Genomic DNA, 18790 nt, shown 5'->3' with positions numbered 1-18790 from the left:
GAAGATCCCTTGGAGGAGGGAATGGCAACCTACTCCAGTATTCTCGCCTGGAGAACTCCATGAACAGAGGAGCCTGGTATGCTACAGTCCATGGAGTCGCAAAGCGTTAGACACGACTGAAAGGACTTAGCATGCACGCACACTCATAAATGCATCCAAGAAATGGCCATTCTTACACAATTACTTCCCCTTCCACGATTTACACACCCTGTCACATCACCTTGGTTTACACCATATACCCAAACGCAGTCACCCACAAATACACTTACATGTAAATACACATATATGCACAAAGCACATTCTGCCATGTCTCCCCCCATAGACATCCATTGCACACAATCACACTTATAGACTCATATGCAAATGCACTTGGATACAAATACACAATCCCCATCTATACACAGTTGGAGCCCCGCCCCCAGCCAATTCTGTTGACACCACAAATCCACACACAAATGTAAATATATATGTAAAGATATACCCAGTAGCAGCCACTCAAACACACTCACAGTTACAAGCCATCACACTCCTCTATAAATACACATACGCAATTTTTCACATATCCTCCTTCACCGACATTCATCACACTCTGATACACAAGTACATTTAAATGCTCACAAACAGGCACACTCAGAAGCACAATGACAAAACACAAACACTCCTGTAATCCTAAGGACACAGGCACCTACACAATATAGATCCTTGAAAACACAACTCAAGAAAATCAAGGACACACACGCGTGGTCACACAGTCACACAGATACGCACGTGCAGACACCCTCAAACACACTCGTTCACCACCCAAACACGTGCAGAGACCACACAGACACCCGTTCATGGACGCTCCCAAGACACAATGAGAAACAGGTGCACCCACGCGCGCGCTGCCTCCGGGCCAGGAATGACAAGCTCACACTCTCATCTAAGGAAACACTTGTGCCGGCACACACACCGGCAAGCCGAGGGTCCCTCAGCCTCCCCAGTGCGCGCACACAGACAAGCGCGCGCGGGCGCGCACACACACACACGCCTCCGCAGCCTCCCGGGCCGCCACCGCAGTCTGGGCCCGCCCCACCCTGCGGCGGCGAGGGGCCGGGCGAGGCGAGGGGACCGGCAGAGGCGAGGGGACCGGGTCAGGCGAGGGGACAGGGCCGGGGGCCAGGGCCGGGGGCGGGGCGCACCTGGGCTCCGCCCCGGGGCGGGGCCGACGCAGCGTCGTGAGCGCGAGCGGCCGCACCTGGCTCGCCTGCGGTGGTGGCGGCGGTGGCGGCTGTGGTGGCGGTGGCGGGCCCGGCCCGGGTGCGAGCGCGGCGGAGCCCAGTCCGAGCGAGCGCGGAGCCGGTGCCCGCAGCCCCCGCGCCGCCATGGTGGAGGCGGCGCCCCCGGGGCCCGGGCCGCTGCGGAGGACCTTCCTGGTGCCCGAGATCAAGTCGCTGGACCAGTACGATTTCTCGCGGGCCAAGGCGGCGGCCAGCCTGGCGTGGGTGCTGCGGGCCGCGTTCGGGGGCGCAGGTACCGGGCCCAGGGGAAGAGGGGGGCGGCAGGTGCGGGGGGCGGGGCGCCGCGCTGGGGAGGCCGGGGCCGTGGGAACAATAGCGCCGGCCGCCGGGGGCGGGGGGGGTCCCCGGGCCTGGGCCCCTCGGCGCCGGGCCTCTGGGCTTCCTGCTCGGCCCGGGCGGTGGACTTTGCCCGCGCGGCTGCGGGAGCGCGGTGGGGGTGGGGCCGGCTGCCCAGCTCCGCGCCACGACCGGGGCGTCCGGGTCCCCAGGTGAGCCGGGCAGGGTCTGTGGGCCGAATGGTGTCCCCCAGTGCGAGCCTCGCCTCTGGCACGGCCTCCTCCCACCCTTTACACCCTCACGTAACACGCCCGCGAGGACCCCCGCCCCTGTCCAGGCCGGACACACATACCCCGCGTCGGCCCTGCCTGCGCTGCGGGCGGCGAGGGGACCTCCAGGAAGCCCCTCTCTCGCCTCCATGGCCGCGGCCGGCGGCTGGCAGCTGTGACTTATTGCCCCATTTTACTGAGGAGGCCGGCGAGCCCGGCAGAAGGGAAGTGGCTTATCCACGATCGCCGGGAGTCGGGGCCCAGGTGTGGGGCCTTGTCCCACTTCCTCCCCAAGACCCACATGTGTGGAGACCTCTGGCCACCCCCACGGGGGAGGAGGATGCGGGTACATCCCTAGGATTTGAGGCCCAGGGCAGTTTCAGTCATGGCCTTATGCCAGAGCCGGGAGTCAGGGCCTGGCCATGGGGAAGAGGAGTTAATTAAGGTCTGGGCCTTCTGGGGGGACGCCCTGCCCGCCTATGGGTCCTGCCCACTGGTCTTGGCACCAGCTGAGCACAGCCCATCCACCCTTCAGTGGCCTTCCCAGATCAACCTGTTCTGGGTGTGGGTCTTAGTGACAGCTGTCCGTCTGTCTCCTGGTTCCGCCTGAGCCTGTCTTTTTCTCCCAGTCTCTTTCCCTGCAGTCTCCCAGGCAGGGCCTACTCTAGGGCCCACCCACCCCCGAATACTTGCTTGAGGAAGAGAGGACGGATTGGCAGGGAGAGAGCCCAGCCTGCCCCAGTCCCCGGCATCCCAAGTTATGAGGCCACAGAGGACTCAGCTTTGGGAATCAGCTGGGTTTGAGTGCCACGCTCCCCCAGAATGTGGGCGAATTAACCCAGTTCTCTAAGCTTCTGTTGAGTCCTCTGTTAAAGAAGGCATGTATTCACTTTATTATCCATTTTACAATTGTCTACTAAGTCCCAGGGCAGTGCTGGGGTGAGTGGGGTCCCATCTTTCACAAGGTAAGACAGATAGACCGTGGGATTCTTCTCTGTCTGGCCCACTGTACACACTAAGCGAATGTTGCTATTTCTGCTGCCATGGTATTTTTTGTTAATGATAATATTATTTGTCATCTGGCCAGGGGACTGAAGAGAAATTACTATTCCATTTTGCAGAAAGAAAAGTCAGGTCTCTAGGAGGATGCCCTGACTCACCCGGTTCTGTTTTCACTGACTCAGCTCCCCCAAATTGTGTGATAGGGTCCTGGAGGGTCAAGTTCAGTCTGTCCCCTCACCCATGTTCTCTGAACAGAGTGGACTGATGAAGGGGGGACCCCAGGCTCTAAGCAGGAAGTGGTGAGCAGACCCCTGCTTGATCCATGAACTCTGGAACTCTTTACTGATACCTGTTGGGTGCCAGGCCAGTGCTGGGTGCTCAGGACAGAAAAGATGGGGATGAACTCTGGAGAGAGGATAATCGGACCTGAAACCAGACCGTTGCTTCTTCTAGTGATAAAGCCGGTGATGTCCAAGCAGTGTTGAAGTGGGCTGCCAGCCCTGCAGAGGGGCTGGGGGAGGAAATCCTAGAAATCTTCCAGGAAAGGGAGGAGAAGGGACAGACAGCTCACTAGAGGAGGGAGCGTTTGGATCTTGAAGAGTGTGTAGGAGTTTTCTAGGGGGAGGAGACCCATAGGGAGTTCTCTGTGCCATGCCCAGGAGTGTCTGGGGGCGATGAGGGAGTCTGGTGCCATTGGAGAAGTCCTTTCAGGCCATATATGGGGATCTGAGGGCCCTGGGGAGCCGGGGAAGGTGTTTGGGGACTGACAAGATGAGATCAGCTATGCAATTGCCCCTCTGGGGAAAAATGGCTAGGGGGAAGGGGTCTTTCTGGTGGCCCGGGGCACAGGCCTGAGGAGGTTGGGCAGGAATGCAGGCCAGTGGGCTCCACAGTGAGCTCAGAGATAAGATAAGGAAGGGTGCCATCTTTTTGGGAAACACTGCATGCAGTCCCTCAGGCCGCCAGAACCTCTCTGTGATGCTCTAGGGAACTAGGGTCCCGTCGGCTCCACCCTTTACTAGCTCTTTGATCTTGGCCAAATCATCTTAGCTGTCTGGGTCTATGGTTTCCCATCTGTAAAATATAAGTTTCATAAGAATTCCATGAGCAAGGGGGGTGGGAGGAGGCTCAAGAGGGACGGGATATATGGATACTTACGGCTGATTCATGGTGTATGGCAGAAACCAATACAACATCGTAAAGCAGTTATCTTCCAGTTGAAAAAAAAGGAATGCCGTGAGCAGATGCACATAAGTTGGGTTGTCCAAGGGCTTGCCGCGCTGTCCAGTGTGGTAGCTACGAGCAACATATTGTTCAGTCACTTAGTCGTGTCCATCTCTTTGCGACCCCATGGACTGCGGCACACCAGGCTTCCCTGTCCTTCACTGTCTCCTGGAGGCTGCTCAAACTCATGTCCATTGAGTTGATGATGCCGTCCAACCACCTCATCCTCTGTCGCCCCCTTTTCCTCCTGCCCTCAATCTTTCCCAGCATCACGGTCTTTTCCAATGAGTCGGCTCTTCGCATCAGATGGCGAAAGTATTAGAGCTTCAGCTTCAGCATCAGTCCTTCCCATAAATGTTTAGGGTTGATTTCCTTTAGGACTGACTGGTTTGATCTCCTTGCAGTCCAAGGGACTCTCCAGAGCAACATGTGGCTGATAGGACTTATGAGAGGCTGTCAATGTAAAATACACAGTGGCTTCTGGAGACCTGGTACCAAAAAAACAAATGTGAACATCTCATTAATAATGTTTCTGTGTTGACATGTTGAAATAATATTTTGGATATATATATATATATATGGTGAAATATATTACTAAGATATATATTACCAATATATATATAGGGTGAGATATATTGTAAGGTCTTGTTACTCTTTGCTGCTTTTTAAAGGGTGCAATAGAAAAATTTAAACTTCTTGTGTGGCTCATATTCTGTTCCTGTCAGACAGTATTAAATGCTCCAATAAACATTTTATAGCATAGAGCTGCAGTTCTCAACGGAGGATGAGTTTGTCACTTAGGGGCCATGTGGCAATGTTTGGGAATATCTTTGGTTGTCACCATTAGAGAGGACAGTGCTCTTGTCAGCTCTCAAGGAGAGGCCAGGAAGTCTGCTAAACATGTTACAATGCCCAGGACAGCATCCCCTGCCCCGATTCCCCACACCTACAGCCCCATAAACACAAATCATCCAGCCCCAAGTGCCACTTATGCCTCTGCAGAGACACGCTAGTGTAACCTAAGTACTTGATAAACATTGCGTGTGCTTGGTTGTGTCCGACTCTTTGCAACCCTATGGACTGTTGCCCATCAGGCTCCTCGGTCCGTGGGATTTCCCAGACAAGCATACTGGAGTGGGTTGCCATGCCCTCCTCCAGGGGATCTTCCCTTCCCAGGGATCAAACCCATGTCTCTTGTGTCTCCTCCTGCATTGGCATGTGAAGTCTTTACCACTGCACCACCTGGGAAGCCCCTGACCTTGGAAGCCCCTTAATAAACAGTAGCCATTGGTAGCTCCAGCTCAAGTTGTCATCTTCAAGGCCCTGATAAGTCCTGCAGGAAAGAAACTTGTTTCGTTTTGCTGATGAGAGCAGGAGACAAACCAGGAGCTAGAGAGAGAGGGAGGAGGGTTTGGCTTCAGAGGATGCCAGGAGGTGAAGCCTGGTGAGTGACTGACAGGATGTTGGAGGTGGGGAGAGAGAAGGAGGGATGGTGTTCTCTCACTGTGATGGGAACAGAAAGAAGGAGAAAGATGCTAAGGATTAGCGGCAGTGCCTGGGCTGCAGCAGGAGGCAGTGCTCAGATGACTATGGAAGCCATCATCGTGGTGGGAAGGAGGTGGGGGAAGCATGTCCATTGACAGGGCTGCTCAGGCAGAGCTATCAGGAGCCCAGCAATGAAAAGGCATGGGGGCAGGCAGCCAGGCTTGAGTGGTGGGAGAAAGAGAAAAGAGATAGGATGTTGGGAGACACCAGAGGGAGGAAGACTTCCCAAAGAAGGAGGTGCTCGGCAGAGAGCCCAGGCAAGATAGTGGGCATTGGAAGGCCACTGCTGGCCTTGGGGAGGTTGGGAGCTACAAGGGAAGGAACAGATGGGGAGGGGTTGGAAGGGGAGTAGGGTGGAAGGAAAGAGAACCTGGAGAACTCTTTTTTCTTTTTTTTAATTGGAGTATAGTTACAATGTTGTGTTTAGTTTCACATAAACAGCAAAGTGACTCAGTTATACATACATATATAGGCTTCCCAGGTGGCGAAGTGGTAAAGAATCCACCTGTCAAGGAAGGATATGCAAGAGACATGGGTTCGATCCCTGGGTTGGGAAGATCCCCTGGAGTGGGAAATGGCAACCTGCTCCAGGATTCTTGCCTTGACAATTCCATGGACAAAGGAGCTGACGAGCTACAGTCCATGGGGTTGCAAAGAGCTGGACACGACTGCACACACACACACACACTCACACACACACACTCACACTCGTTTTCAGATTCTTTTTCAGCATAGGTTATTACAAGATGCTGAGTATAGTTTTCTGTGCTCTGTGGTAGGTCCTAGTTGGTTATCTAGTTCATAGTACTATGTATATGTTAATCCTAAATTCCTAATTAATTGCTCCCCTCTTCCCCTTTAGTAACCCTAAGTTTGTTTTCTGTGTCTGTAAGTCTTGTTTCTGTTTTGTAAATAAGCCCCTTTGTATCATTTTTTTAGATTCCACATATGGAATATTCCACATATTCCAAGCGATGGGGGTTTGATTTTTTGTGTTTCTCTGTCTGACTTCACATAATATAATCTCTTGCTCTGGAGAACTTTTCCTTCAAGGGACAGGGAGATGGCCCAACTCTTCACAAGGTTTGGGTATTAAGTAGGAAGGTCAAGTGTGAGTTTAAGGGGTGGGGAAAGATCAGGGGGGACAGGGAGGGGTTGAAGGCAAGGGTGCCTGGGTCCTTGTAGCTGAGGGCCGGGACCTCAGGGGAGCACTGCTGTGAATTCAGGCACCTGAAGAAGGCCTGGTATGTCACGTTCAAATGTTTCTAAGCGGTACAATCCCGCCTCCTCGCATTCTTCCAACACAGGCAGAACCCAAGTGTACAGAGCAGTGGCTCTGACTGGGATAAGACTCGGGGCCTCCCTGGAAGGCCCAGGAGGGCAGATCCAACCAAGTTGGATCCTCCTTCTCTACCTCCCGAATGTTCCTAGTGGCTCTGATTTTTCTCCTCCTCACCCTTGGGTTCTACTTGGTTGGAGTTCTGCTCCTGCCCCCTCCCCCTGGGGCTTCCTCAAGCCTCCTCTTCTACCTTGCCCCTCTCTTTCAGAGTTTCTGTGGCTGTCTCTTAAGTCCCAGGCCCTCCTGTACCCCCATCTCAGCCAACACCCTCTTTCTCCCGTCTGTCTTCCCCCTCCAGAAGGGCTCTGAGTGCCTCTCTTCCCCCCATCCCCTCCCTTCAGTCCTCAGTGTGTTTGCAGTCTGTCCCCTCCTCCATTCTATGCCCCTCCAGCAGCCCCCCACTCCACAGCTCATCCCACCTCCAGCCTCCACTGTAACGGTGTAGTCTCCTTGAGACCTGGGTTTGAATCCCAGTCCCAACCTTTTTTTTTTTTAATATTTATTTGTTTGGATAGTTAGTTGCGCCATGCGAACTGTTAGTTGTGGCATGTGGGATCTAGTTCCCTGATCAGGGGAGTGCGGAGTCTTAGCTGCTGGCCCACCAGGGAAGTACCAAAGTCCTAGCCTTGATGAGCTGTGTGGCCTTGGTGTCTAGGTTTCCTCATCTATAAAGCGGAGTTACGACGTGTGCCCAGGCTGCCTCTTCCTAGGGTTGCTGTAAGGGGAAGCACCAGGGAGGTCCATTAACCCTTCTAATAATCACTGTTGTCCTTAGGTGAGGGCGAGAGGCGTGGCTACAAGACCCCGCCTATCTGACCTCCATTTCCACTCTGGGTCCAAGAGCCCGCCACCTCCTTTAGGCACGGTGCTCCGTCCCATTGTCTCTCCTTTGTATGCAGATCCCCCTTCCAGAAACACCGTCATCCCTTCTTCTGGGAAACTCCTCCACATTTGCGCCTCTTGTCTTAGCCCAGCTCCCCTATTCTCCCATCTTGGTGCCATCCTCCTTGGTACAGACCTGCCCCAACCCATACCCCACCCACCCCCTGCTTTAATTGGGGCCATGTAATTGTATGTAAAGGCTTCCCTGGTTACTCAGATGGGAAAGAATCTGCCTGCAATGCTGGAGTTGCGGGTTCGATCCCTGGGTTGGTCGCTGGGTCCTGGAGAAGGGAATGGCTACCTACTTAAGTATTCTTGCCTGGAGAATTCTATGGACAGAGGAGCCTGGTAGGCTACACAGTCCATGGGGTTGCAAGTATGGGGGTACCCCGTGGCCCTGACCCTGCCATTACCCCCACTCCACCCCTGCAGAGCATGTGCCCTCGGAGCTGTGGGAGCCCTTCTACACGGATCAGTACGCCCAGGAGCACGTGAAGCCCCCGGTGACACGGCTGCTGCTCTCTGCCGAGCTGTACTGCCGGGCTTGGCGGCAGGCGCTGCCGCAGCTCGAAACACCCCCTAGCCCCTCTGCGCTTCTGGCACTGCTGGCACGGAGGGGCACAGTCCCCGCACTGCCGGAGCGCCCGGTGCAGGAGGCTGACCTGAGGCACCAGCCTATCCTCATGGTAGGCCCCGCCCCTGCCCAGCCAGGCCCCGCCCCTGCCCAGCCAGGCCCCGCCCCACCAGACAAGGTCCCTCCCCTACCAAGGCTCCGCCCATCAGGCCTGGCTCCTCCTACCAAGTCTGGCACCTCCCAAAAAGGCGCTACTCTGGCCGCCAGATTGCTAAGGCCTAGTTTGTGACCTCCAAGTATTCTGGCCTGGAGAATTCCATGGGCTGTATAGTCCATGAGGTCGCAAAGAGTTGGACACTGAGCGACTTTAACTTTCCCTTTATAGCTTGGCCTGCTTCCCAAGCCCGTCCAACTGTAAGCCCCTCCCACCTCCAGGTTTTTCCTGTTTCTTTTCCCTTGGAAGCCTCCAACGTGCGCTCTGGGCTCACCCTTCAGCCCTTGCCCCCACAGGGAGCCCACCTAGCTGTCATTGATGCCCTCATGGTTGCCTTCGCCTTTGAGTGGACAAAGACACTGCCTGGTCCCTTGGCCCTAGCCAGCTTGGAGCACAAGCTCCTTTTCTGGGTAGACACGGTAGGTGGAGGTTGGGCCAAGATTTGGGAGGAGTGGGGGCCAGGACCGGTCTAGTGACTGGAGTGCTAACTTTTCCTACTCCGCAGACCATCCGGCGGCTGCAGGAGAAGACGGAGCAGGAAGCTGCCCAGAGAGCATCTCCAGCGGTCCCTGCAGATGGGGTGGCCCCAGCGCAGCCTTCGGTGAGGCTGGGGTGAAGGATGGAAGGAGGGAGGGGCGGGTCTTTGAGGGCTGGAGGGGTCGGTCGGGGCTGTGGGCAATTCCTGCTCTTGGGGGGCCGGAAGTGACTCTCTCTGTCTCTCTGCCCCCTTGCCTCTGCCCACTCCTGCCACACCCTCCTTTCTGCCTCTCTGGCATCAGTGCCCCACACGCTGGTACTGGAAGCTGGTTCCTGTAAGTGGGGCTGTCTCTCAGCCCTGTCTGCCTGCCCCGCTTGTTGCTGTCTGTGTGTCTCTTTCTGCCTGCCTGTCCCACTCCCTCTCCTATTCTCCCCTGCTCCCAGTTATGAGCAAAGGAAGTGGGACCCAGCCCTGGGGGACAGAGAGAAGCCCTTTGGGGAACCAGGGCAAGAGGGTCATCTCTACTCTTATTTCTCCCCTGGTACATGACTCCCCTCCCAGTAACCCAGAGGCTTGTCCACCTGAGCCCAGGTGGGGAGACCTCTGGGGCTTCTGAACGGAGGACCCCATCCCATCAGACACATGGGTCCTGACCCCAGCAGGCAGGGCACAGGGAGAAGCCCCCTCTGGCCAAGAGGAAGAGTCTCAAACCCAAAAGAGGGGAGAGGAACCTTCCTAACTGAGCGTCTAGCTTCCGTAAGGACAGCTCCCTGCTCCCACCTCTGGAGGCAGTGGGGTGTCCATCCCTGAAGTGCAACAAGGGGAAAGTGACCACTGCAAGTGGGGTGAGGGTGGGGGTGCTTTGGGCTGAAGCCCCTGCCTTTGCTCACTTCAGGGCTTCCTCCTTCCCCCTACCCTAGGGCCTGGGTCGGGTGCTCCTCTTCTGCCTACCTGCTTCCTCTGCATCCCCTCCCCCAGCCAGGACTTGGGTCTTTTGAGTGGGTGGGTGAGGACTTCATGCATGAGAGGCTGCTCTGTTGGGTCCCTCCGTGCTGGGAGGTGCTGGGGTCCCCAAAGCCGGCCAGAGCACAGCCAGGGAGCTGGACGGCCAGGGCTCAGGACAGGGGTCAGGGCCGTCCCCCATCCCGGAGGTATGCTTGGGGGCCCAGCAAGTCAGCACCCCTCCCGCCCCGCTGACGGCTGCTCCTCTCCCCCCAGCACGCAATTGCCTTCTGTTTGAAGGAGTCGGGGAGCAAACCCCCCATGGTAATGTATCCCCCGCCCCAGGGTCTCAGGAGTCCCTGTCCCCAGCCCCCGCTGCTGGCCTGGCTGCTCGCGGACACCTCCTCTGCCTCTTGCTGCTGCCCTTCCCCACCCTGCTCCAGGCTGGCCCCCCTCCCACTCTGGCTCTGGGATGCCCCCCCCACCGGCTTCACGCCCCTTCGTGGTAGAAACCCCAGGCCTCCCCACACAGCTTGCATGACCACTGACTTGGGGGCCAGCCTGACCTCTGACCTGACACGGCTCCCACCTGCAGATTCGATATCGCAAGGACCGTGCCGTGGCCCGACGCGCCCCCTGTTTTCCAACGGTGACCAGCCTCCAGGACCTGGCAAGTGGGGCTGCGCTGGCCGCCACAATCCACTGCTACTGTCCCCAGCTCTTGCGACTTGAGGGTGAGTGAACGGGTCCGAGCCAGATCCTGTCCCAATGAGCCTGGCACCCAGGTCTTGGCTCCTGTCCCCAGGGTATCGTGGAGATTGTAAGTGTAGCTCCCAGGATGGGCAGACCTGAGTTTGAACCTGTCCTATTAATGAGCTGTGTGACCTTGCCCAAGTGTCTAAACCTCTCTGTGCCACCTATAATTCGGTGTGTGTTAGTTGCTCAGTCGTGTCTGACACTTTGTGACCCCACTGTAGACTGCCAGGCTCTGCCCTTGGGATTCTCCAGGCAAGAATACTGGAGTGGGTTGCCATTTACTTCTCCAGGGGATCTTGGCAACCCAGGGATGGAACCCAGGTCTCCTGCATTGCAGGAAGATTCTTTACCATCTGAGCCATACTGTTTAATTTCATAATTCAGTCCCGCAGCAAATGTGAGTAGAGTACAAACTGTGTGCCAGATCCTATTTTAGGCAGCAAGAGAGCCAAGCCAAACAATATGACCTGCCCCTGGCCTCAGGCAGTTCACATCCTAGTGAAAGAGAATGAACCATAAGTTCATCTAGAGGAATGTTCTGGATGTTAGGTACTCTGTTAGGTGCTGGGTAGTCAGAAGCCTTTTGAGTTCTAGGGGGACTGGCATTCCAGGCGGTGGGGATAGTAGATGCAAAGACCTGAGGGACAGACAGCCTGTCATGACACCCACCTTATGAAGGGGGCCCGGCTCAGCTCATCAGTCAAAGATGTCCGTGTATATTGTGTGCTGGGACCCCGTCCTCCTTTCCGGACAGCCAGGGACCCAGGCATCCTGTCCCTACAGAGGTATGCCTCAAGGACCCCATGTCTGTGGCGGACAGCCTGTACAACCTCCAGCTGGTGCAGGATTTCTGTGCCTCCCGCCTCCCTCGGGGCTGCCCGCTGTCCTTGGAGGACCTTCTCTATGTCCCACCGCCCCTCAAGGTAAGGCTACCTCGTGGGCCTCATGGGCACCCGGGGCCGTGGGTCCGGCCGGCTGACCCTGCCTCTCACCTCCAGATCAACCTGATGGTGCTGCTGGCTGAGTTGTTCATGTGCTTCGAGGTGCTGAAACCCGACTTTGTGCAGGTCAAGGATCTGCCTGATGGTCACGGTAAGGCCTGGCCCTGGGCCTGGTGTGGTGTAGGGTTGAGGGGGATGGTGGGGAGAAGACCAAGCCCTGCCTGACCCTCTGCTCTGTGTGCAGCCGCCTCCCCGCAGGCCACAGAGGCCTCTACTCCCCAGAACAACAGTGGCAGCAGGTACATCCCCTGGTGGGTGGAGACTTCCCAGCCACGATGGGTTCCTCCTGCTGGGTCCCTCCTCCTGCTGGGTCGGCTAGTGGGGAGGTGTGTTGGGGGGTACCCTGGTCTCCACTCCCAAGACGGGTAGGGGAGGGGGATGGGGGGATCCTTGGCTGACGCACCTCTTTTGGCAGCTCTCCTGTCTTCAATTTCCGCCATCCACTTCTTTCACCTGGTGGCCCCCAGTCCCCACTCCGAGGATCCACAGGTGAGGGCAGGGGGATGGCTCATCACTGGAGATCCACCCCCAACAAAGACTGCCTCTGCTGACTTCATGTGGGCACCTGTGACCCTTCCATTGGGTCTGTCTGGTACCTGAATAACTTCCTTGGTGACATTCACTGGCCCCCACAGTGACCTCCCCAGGGGCTCACAAGGACCCCCTAGTGACACCACATTGGCCCCCAGCTATCCACCCACATAATGCCCCATCAGTGACTCACCCACTGACACCCCATGGCTCACCCCACCCAGGGTCCCCAGTGACCCCAGAATGACCACTCATCATCCCTCCCCAGGCTCGCTAAAGTCCTCCCCGTCCATGTCCCACATGGAGGCCCTTGGCAAAGCCTGGAACCGTCAGCTCAGGTGAGCACATCGAAAGGGCCCGGGCAGTGGAGTCCAAGGGGCCAGGGTGGGGCCTGGACCTGTCCCAGGGGCTGACCCTTCCCTCCGGCCGCCCAGCCGTCCCCTTTCCCAGGCCGTGTCGTTCAGCACCCCCTTTGGCCTGGACAGCGATGTGGATGTTGTCATGGGAGACCCCGTCCTACTGCGCTCCGTCAGCTCAGACAGCCTGGGTCCCCAGCGCCCTGTGCCAGCCCGGACCCCCGCACAGCCACCCCCGGAGACTGGCGACCTGCCTACTATTGAAGAGGCTCTGCAGATCATCCACAGTGCCGAGCCCCGGCTACTCCCAGACGGGGCTGCCGACGGCAGCTTCTACCTCCACTCCCCTGAGGGGTCCTCCAAACTGCCGCTGGCTTCCCCCTACCCACCAGAGGGGCCCTCGAAACCACTGCCTGACGGGCCCACCAAAGTACCCGCCTACTTGCCCCACCCCGAGGGCCCCTCAAAACCAGCTCCCTGCCCAGCCGGGGAGGTAGCAAAACCACCAGCCCTACCTGAGGGCTCTCCAAAGGTGGCAGCTTCGTCCCCAGCAGCCAGCAACTCTGAAGTGAAGATGACCAGCTTTGCTGAACGCAAGAAGCAGCTGGTGAAGGCCGAGGTTGAGGCCGGGTCCCCAGTGGCCACCCCGGGGGCACCAGAGGCCCTGAGCTCAGAGATGAGTGAGCTTGGAGCCCGGCTAGAGGAGAAACGCCGGGCCATCGAGGCCCAGAAGCGACGGATCGAGGCCATCTTTGCCAAGCACCGCCAGCGACTGGGCAAGAATGCTTTCCTGCAGGTGCAGCCCCGGGAGGCCGGTGGGGAAGCGGAGGCAGAGCTGGGCCTGGCCCCTGGCGGGGAGCGGCCAGCAGGTGAGGGCCAGGGTGAGCCATCCCCACGGCCAAAGGCGGTGACCTTCTCACCAGAACTGGGCCCGGTGCCCCCCGAAGGATTGGGGGACTATAACCGGGCAGTGAGCAAGCTGAGCGCAGCGCTGAACTCTCTGCAACGGGACATGCAGAGGCTCACAGACCAGCAGCAACGGCTCCTGGCCCCACCTGAGTCCTCTGCGGCCGCCCCTACTCCCGCTGCCGCCGCGTGGGTCATCCCCGGTCCCACAACAGGCCCCAAAGCTGCATCTCCCAGCCCTGCCCGGCGCACCCCAGCTGCCCGGCGCAGCCACGGGCCAGGTCCCAGCCCCGGGCCCAGCCCCACACCCCGCAGCCCCAAACACGCGCGGCCAGCAGAGCTGCGGCTGGCGCCCCTAACCAGGGTGCTCACACCCCCACACGATGTGGACAGCCTCCCCCACCTGCGCAAGTTCTCACCGAGCCAGGTGCCGGTGCAGACGCGCTCCTCCATCCTTCTGGCCGAGGGGCCACCCCCTGAGGAGCCCACAGCACGGCCCGGCCTCATTGAGATCCCACTGAGCAGCCTGGAGGAGCCAGCGGCTGAGGAGGAGGGAGATGGGAGCCCCCCTGGGGCTGAGGATTCCTTAGAGGAGGAAGCGTCTTCAGAGGGAGAGCCCCGCACCGGACTGGGGTTCTTCTATAAGGTGAGCGCCTGAGCAGGTGGGGGCGGGGCCAGGTGGGTGGATGGATGGATCAATGGATGGGCAGACAGGACAGGTGGTTGCATGGATGGGGCTTTCTCAGTGTATGATCAGATAGAGCTGGTAGGGGAATGGAGATGGATAGATGGTTAGCCAGGTGGGAGCAGGCAGACCTACAAGGTGTGTGTGGTCAGATGGACATATAGATGGGGTGGCTAGTGGGTGAATAGGAAGTCAGTGGTAGAGCAATGGACGGGGTGGCCCGGTAGATGGATGGGTGTGTGGGTGGGTTACGGACAGATGAACAGGAACAGGTAGATCGACGGGTGCGGCTAGTGTCTTCCACGGCATCCCCTCTCTCCCGTTCTTTCCTCCCGACTCCCCCCAGCATGGCCCTGCCAGTTCCTCTTTTGACACTTACATATCCAATCACTCTTCTTCCTGTCGGCCTCCCCAGCCTGGGCCAGCACCTTTTACTTGGACACCAGCAGTCTGTCCTGATTGGTCTCCACTGCCCACCCCTCACCACACACCAATCCCTGGCCACTGTGAACTGAGCAGTTAGCATTTATTTAAAATGTAAATTGGACCTTGTCACTCCCCTGTCTGTGGGCTTCCCCAGTGGCTCAGACAGTAAAGAATCTGCCTGCGATGCAGGAGACTGGAGTTCGATCCCTGGGTCGGGAAGATCCCCTGGAGAAGGGAATGGCAACCTGCTACAATATTCTTGTCTGGAGAATTCCATGGACAGAGGAGCCTGGCGGGCTACAGTTCATGGGGTCGCAGAGTCGGGCACAACTGAGCGACTCACACACATTGCCCTATTTAAAATCCTCCTGTGACTCCCCTTTGCTCCTAGAATAAACTGGCCTCCCTGCTCCACACCTGCTCAACCTGCTCTGGCCTCAGGGCTTTTGCACTTCCTGTTCTCTCCCCAGAATGCTCCTCACCGCTCAACCCCACCTAGTTCAGTCCACCTCATTCTCCGAGGCTGCTTCTTCCAGGAAGTCTCTCCTGGTGTCCCCAGACTAGGATAGATCCTGCCCCACCAGTGTGCTCACCAGTGTTGAGTCCTAGCTGGGTTGAGGCCTTTGTGTGCCCAGAGCCCAACATGGGATCACGCACACGGCAGGCACCCACCAAATGCCTTCAGACCAATCACAAAAACTCACAAAAAACACAAAAAACTCACAAAAACTCAGTGGCTGGCAGGCTAGGCCAAAACAGACTCCAGCCGAACCGGGAAGGGACAGCCTGCTACACTTGTTGCCTGCCCCCAGGATGAAGACAAGCCTGAGGATGAGATGGCCCAAAAGCGGGCTAGCCTGCTGGAGCGGCAGCAACGGCGGGCAGAGGAGGCACGGCGGAGGAAACAGTGGCAGGAGGCCGAGAAGGAGCAGCGAAGGGAGGAGGCCTCGAGGTGAGGCTGAACCCAGCCCCAGGACCTCTGCCCCCAGGCAACCCTGCCACCTGTCTGACTGTGTCCATCTCCTCTGTGTAGGCCGGCCCAGGAGGAGGTGGCCCCCAGCCCCCCTGCACCCACAGCTCCTATGGCCTCTGCTGCAACCCCAGCCCCAGCTGCCCGGGCCCCCGCTGAGGAGGAGGTGGGCCCCCGGCGAGGGGAGTTCACAAGGCTGGAGTATGAACGCCGGGCCCAGCTGAAGTTGATGGACGATCTTGAGAAGGTGCTGCGGCCCCGGGCAGCGGGGAGTGGGGGGCCGGGCCGCGGCGGTCGGAGGGCCCCACGGCCACGCTCTGGTTGCTGTGATGACTCGGCCCTGGCTCGGAGCCCAGCCCGTGGACTGCTGGGTGAGGACCCCCGGGGCAAGTGGGGCAGCTTGGGGTACACACACAGGGCTGCGGTGTTGGGGATCAAGGCTTCCAGAAGGATGTGGGGCCACGGCAGGGTGAAGGGTACTGGCTTCTCTCCGCAGCTTAACAGTTCAGGCACTGTTTCCCTACAGCCTGGCTTAGGGAGTACAGGGGGCGGTCAGTGTGGGGTGAGGGTCTTAGGCAGGGTTGACCCCCATGTTCCCTCTCCAACCGGCCAGGTCAGGTGCCCTGGGTATACATGGAGGTAAGGGGGCTTGGTGGGGGGTGCCTGACCGAACGCCCTCTGCTCCCAGGCTCTCGGCTCAGCAAAATCTACTCCCAGTCCACCCTGTCTTTGTCCACGGTGGCTAATGAGGCCCCCAGTAACCTTGGCGTGAAGAGGCCCACGTCTCGGTGAGTTTGGCCTGGACGTGCGGGTGCTTATGTGCCAGGTGGCCTCTCAGAGTGTGCGTGTGTTTGTGGGTGTGAATGTGTGCCTGGGAGTGTGATATGGGTACATGTTATGTACATGTTATGTACACGATATGTACATGATGTGTACATGTTATGTACATGTGTACATGATGTGTACATGTTGTGTACATGTTATGTACATGATGTGTACATGGGTACATGTTTACTGCCAGAGACGAATGGTCACACACCTGAGATGGAACCCAAGGATGCGCCTCTCTGCCCCCACGTTCAGCGTGCCCAGGGCTGGGACCTGGCCCTGCAGGGACTTGGGAGCACAGACGGGATCTGTGGATACATCCTGCTTTGCAGTGTCCTGGGTGCACCCTTCCTGGGTCTCACTGCATACTGACTTCGTCCACCACTGACCTCACTCCCACCCTACCCCACCTACCCCCGCAGGGCTCCATCTCCATCTGGTCTCATGTCCCCGAGCCGCCTGCCCGGCAGCCGCGAACGTGAGTGGGACAATGGCAGCAACGCATCCTCCCCGGCCTCAGTGCCTGAGTACACGGGTAGGTGGTGGGACTTTTGGGGCTGGGGGGGTGGTGAGCACTAGCCCCCACCAGTCCCTGCTCACTGCCCTGCCTGCTAGGTCCGCGGCTGTACAAGGAGCCGAGTGCCAAGTCCAACAAGTTCATCATCCACAATGCCCTGTCACATTGCTGCCTGGCGGGCAAGGTGAATGAGCCACAGAAGAACCGCATTCTCGAGGTAGGCCCTCACCAGGGCTTGCTGGGGGGATCAGGGGCAGGTGGGGGGGGTCTCTGGTGGCCTGGCTAACTGTGTCTGCTGCCCACCAGGAGATCGAGAAGAGCAAGGCCAACCACTTCCTGATCCTCTTCCGCGACTCGAGCTGCCAGTTCCGGGCCCTGTACACACTGTCCGCAGAAACAGAGGAGCTGTCACGGCTGGCGGGCTATGGCCCCCGCACAGTCACACCAGCCATGGTCGAGGGCATCTACAAGTACAACTCAGACCGCAAGCGCTTCACGCAGATCCCCGCCAAGACCATGTCCATGAGTGTGGATGCCTTCACCATCCAGGGACACCTCTGGCAGAGCAAGAAGCCCACCACCCCCAAGAAGGGCAGCAGCACCCCCAAATAGCCCCGTCCTGGGTGGTCCACAGGCCGGGTCCTGTGTACTCCGACCACCATCCCCTCCGGGACCAGCCCGGAGGACGGACAGTCGGTGTTCCTGGGTCCTGTCTGTCCCCGACCTTGTCTGGGTGGGGCTGGAGTCCCCACCCCCTAATTTTTGTCCCGTCCTGCTGTGGGGGCTGAGCTGGGAGGTTCAGGGACTCAGGGCTCAGCTCAGTCCCCCCCGACTGTCTGTCCTCCCCACCTTCTTGAATAAAGTAATTTAAAGAGAGCGAGACTACTGGCATCTCCCCGAGGCTGGCTGGGGGGCTGGGGACATCTCTGCAGGAGAGGGTTTCCCAGACTTGCCAACCATTTCCTGTCTCCCAATTCTCTCTTGATCCTGCTCCAGCCTCTTGTCTGCCCCCTTCAATGGCTCTGGTGCAGTCCTGCCAAGGTCTGGCATGACTCCCCTGCCAGGGCCCCGTGGCTGCTTCCCAGCTGCCTCTTAGCTGAACTCCTGGGCACCTGGGGCTTCCGGCCAGCCCTCCCCACCCCCACTGGCTTCATTTTCCCCCTCAGCCTGGCTGTTATTATCGGCCCCTCCTGTCATTTGGTCCTTGGCCAACTGCTAAACTTGATCTCTCTCCCAGCCGCCTGCCTACGTTTCTAGGCTTGGTGACTGCCTCTGGGCCAGGGGGTCCTGTTTCTCTCCTCCGAGCTCCAGGTCTGAGGTTGTGGCCTTGGCATGGCCCCCAGGATGTCTCAGGTGGAGGAGCTATTCGGCCTCCCCAGGGTCACCTGATCCTGCATGTTCGCCTCCTGAAGGCCTCCCTGCTCACTCACTCCTCTGTCCCCATGACTCCTCGCATCCCCAGTCACCTCCTGCCACCAGCCGGTCCCACAGCAGCCTGCCTGGCCTGCTAAGGGCACAAATCTGATTAAGTCCCTGAATGCTTCAAATCCTTTAATAGCATAGAGCCCGCTAATGGCTTCCCAGAGCTTAGGACTAAGGACCACACCCTGGCCATGGCCCAGGGCCGAGGTCTGGCTCCTGGCTGCTGTCCAGGTAGAGAACAGCCTTGCTAAGATCACAGAGGTGGTCAGGGCCTGCTTGCCTCCAGAGCTCTGTCTAGTCCCCTCCCAAAGGTGAAGGGGTGCTGCCCTCGCCCAGAGAGGGTTAGAGGTGGGGTGCTGTCTACCTG

General features: G+C 58.2%; 1 protein-coding gene across 3 annotated transcripts; it reads left to right on the top strand.

Moving 5' to 3' along the window:
• Window positions 1-1227: 1227 nt before the first annotated feature.
• Window positions 1228-17875, top strand: CAMSAP3 (calmodulin regulated spectrin associated protein family member 3). Of its 3 annotated transcripts, none has more exons than XM_055429942.2 (18): window positions 1228-1512; window positions 8250-8503; window positions 8902-9024; window positions 9111-9206; window positions 10302-10349; window positions 10621-10759; window positions 11565-11704; window positions 11780-11873; window positions 11967-12021; window positions 12198-12271; window positions 12582-12651; window positions 12799-14221; window positions 15499-15638; window positions 15720-16027; window positions 16345-16444; window positions 16907-17019; window positions 17100-17218; window positions 17308-17875. In XM_055429942.2, exons 1-18 carry the CDS (start codon window positions 1365-1367, stop codon window positions 17611-17613), a joined length of 3750 nt encoding a protein of 1249 aa, XP_055285917.1. In that variant the 5' UTR covers window positions 1228-1364; the 3' UTR covers window positions 17614-17875. The 3 variants fall into 3 exon arrangements, with proteins under 3 accessions (XP_055285917.1, XP_055285915.1, XP_055285916.1); XM_055429940.2 differs by having other exon boundaries at window positions 1230-1512; window positions 12748-14221; XM_055429941.2 differs by lacking the exon at window positions 10302-10349 and having other exon boundaries at window positions 1230-1512; window positions 12748-14221.
• The last annotated feature ends 915 nt before the right edge of the window (window positions 17876-18790 follow it).

This window comes from Moschus berezovskii, chromosome 8, assembly GCF_049115385.1.
Source record: "Moschus berezovskii isolate FMDL1 chromosome 8, NW_MosBer_1.0, whole genome shotgun sequence".
Classification (NCBI taxonomy): Eukaryota; Metazoa; Chordata; class Mammalia; order Artiodactyla; family Moschidae; genus Moschus; species Moschus berezovskii.
The sequence above is the reverse complement of the archived record's forward strand: the minus strand, read 5'-3'. Positions and strand labels throughout refer to the sequence as shown.

Coding starts and splice junctions, on each gene's coding strand:
- CAMSAP3 (XM_055429940.2), top strand. CDS start 1,365: ATGGTGGAGGCGGCGCCCCCGGGGCCCGGGCCGCTGCGGAGGACCTTC. Junction 14,222..15,498: donor GACTGGGGTTCTTCTATAAG/GTGAGCGCCTGA, acceptor GCCTGCCCCCAG/GATGAAGACAAGCCTGAGGA. Junction 16,445..16,906: donor GTGAAGAGGCCCACGTCTCG/GTGAGTTTGGCC, acceptor CTACCCCCGCAG/GGCTCCATCTCCATCTGGTC.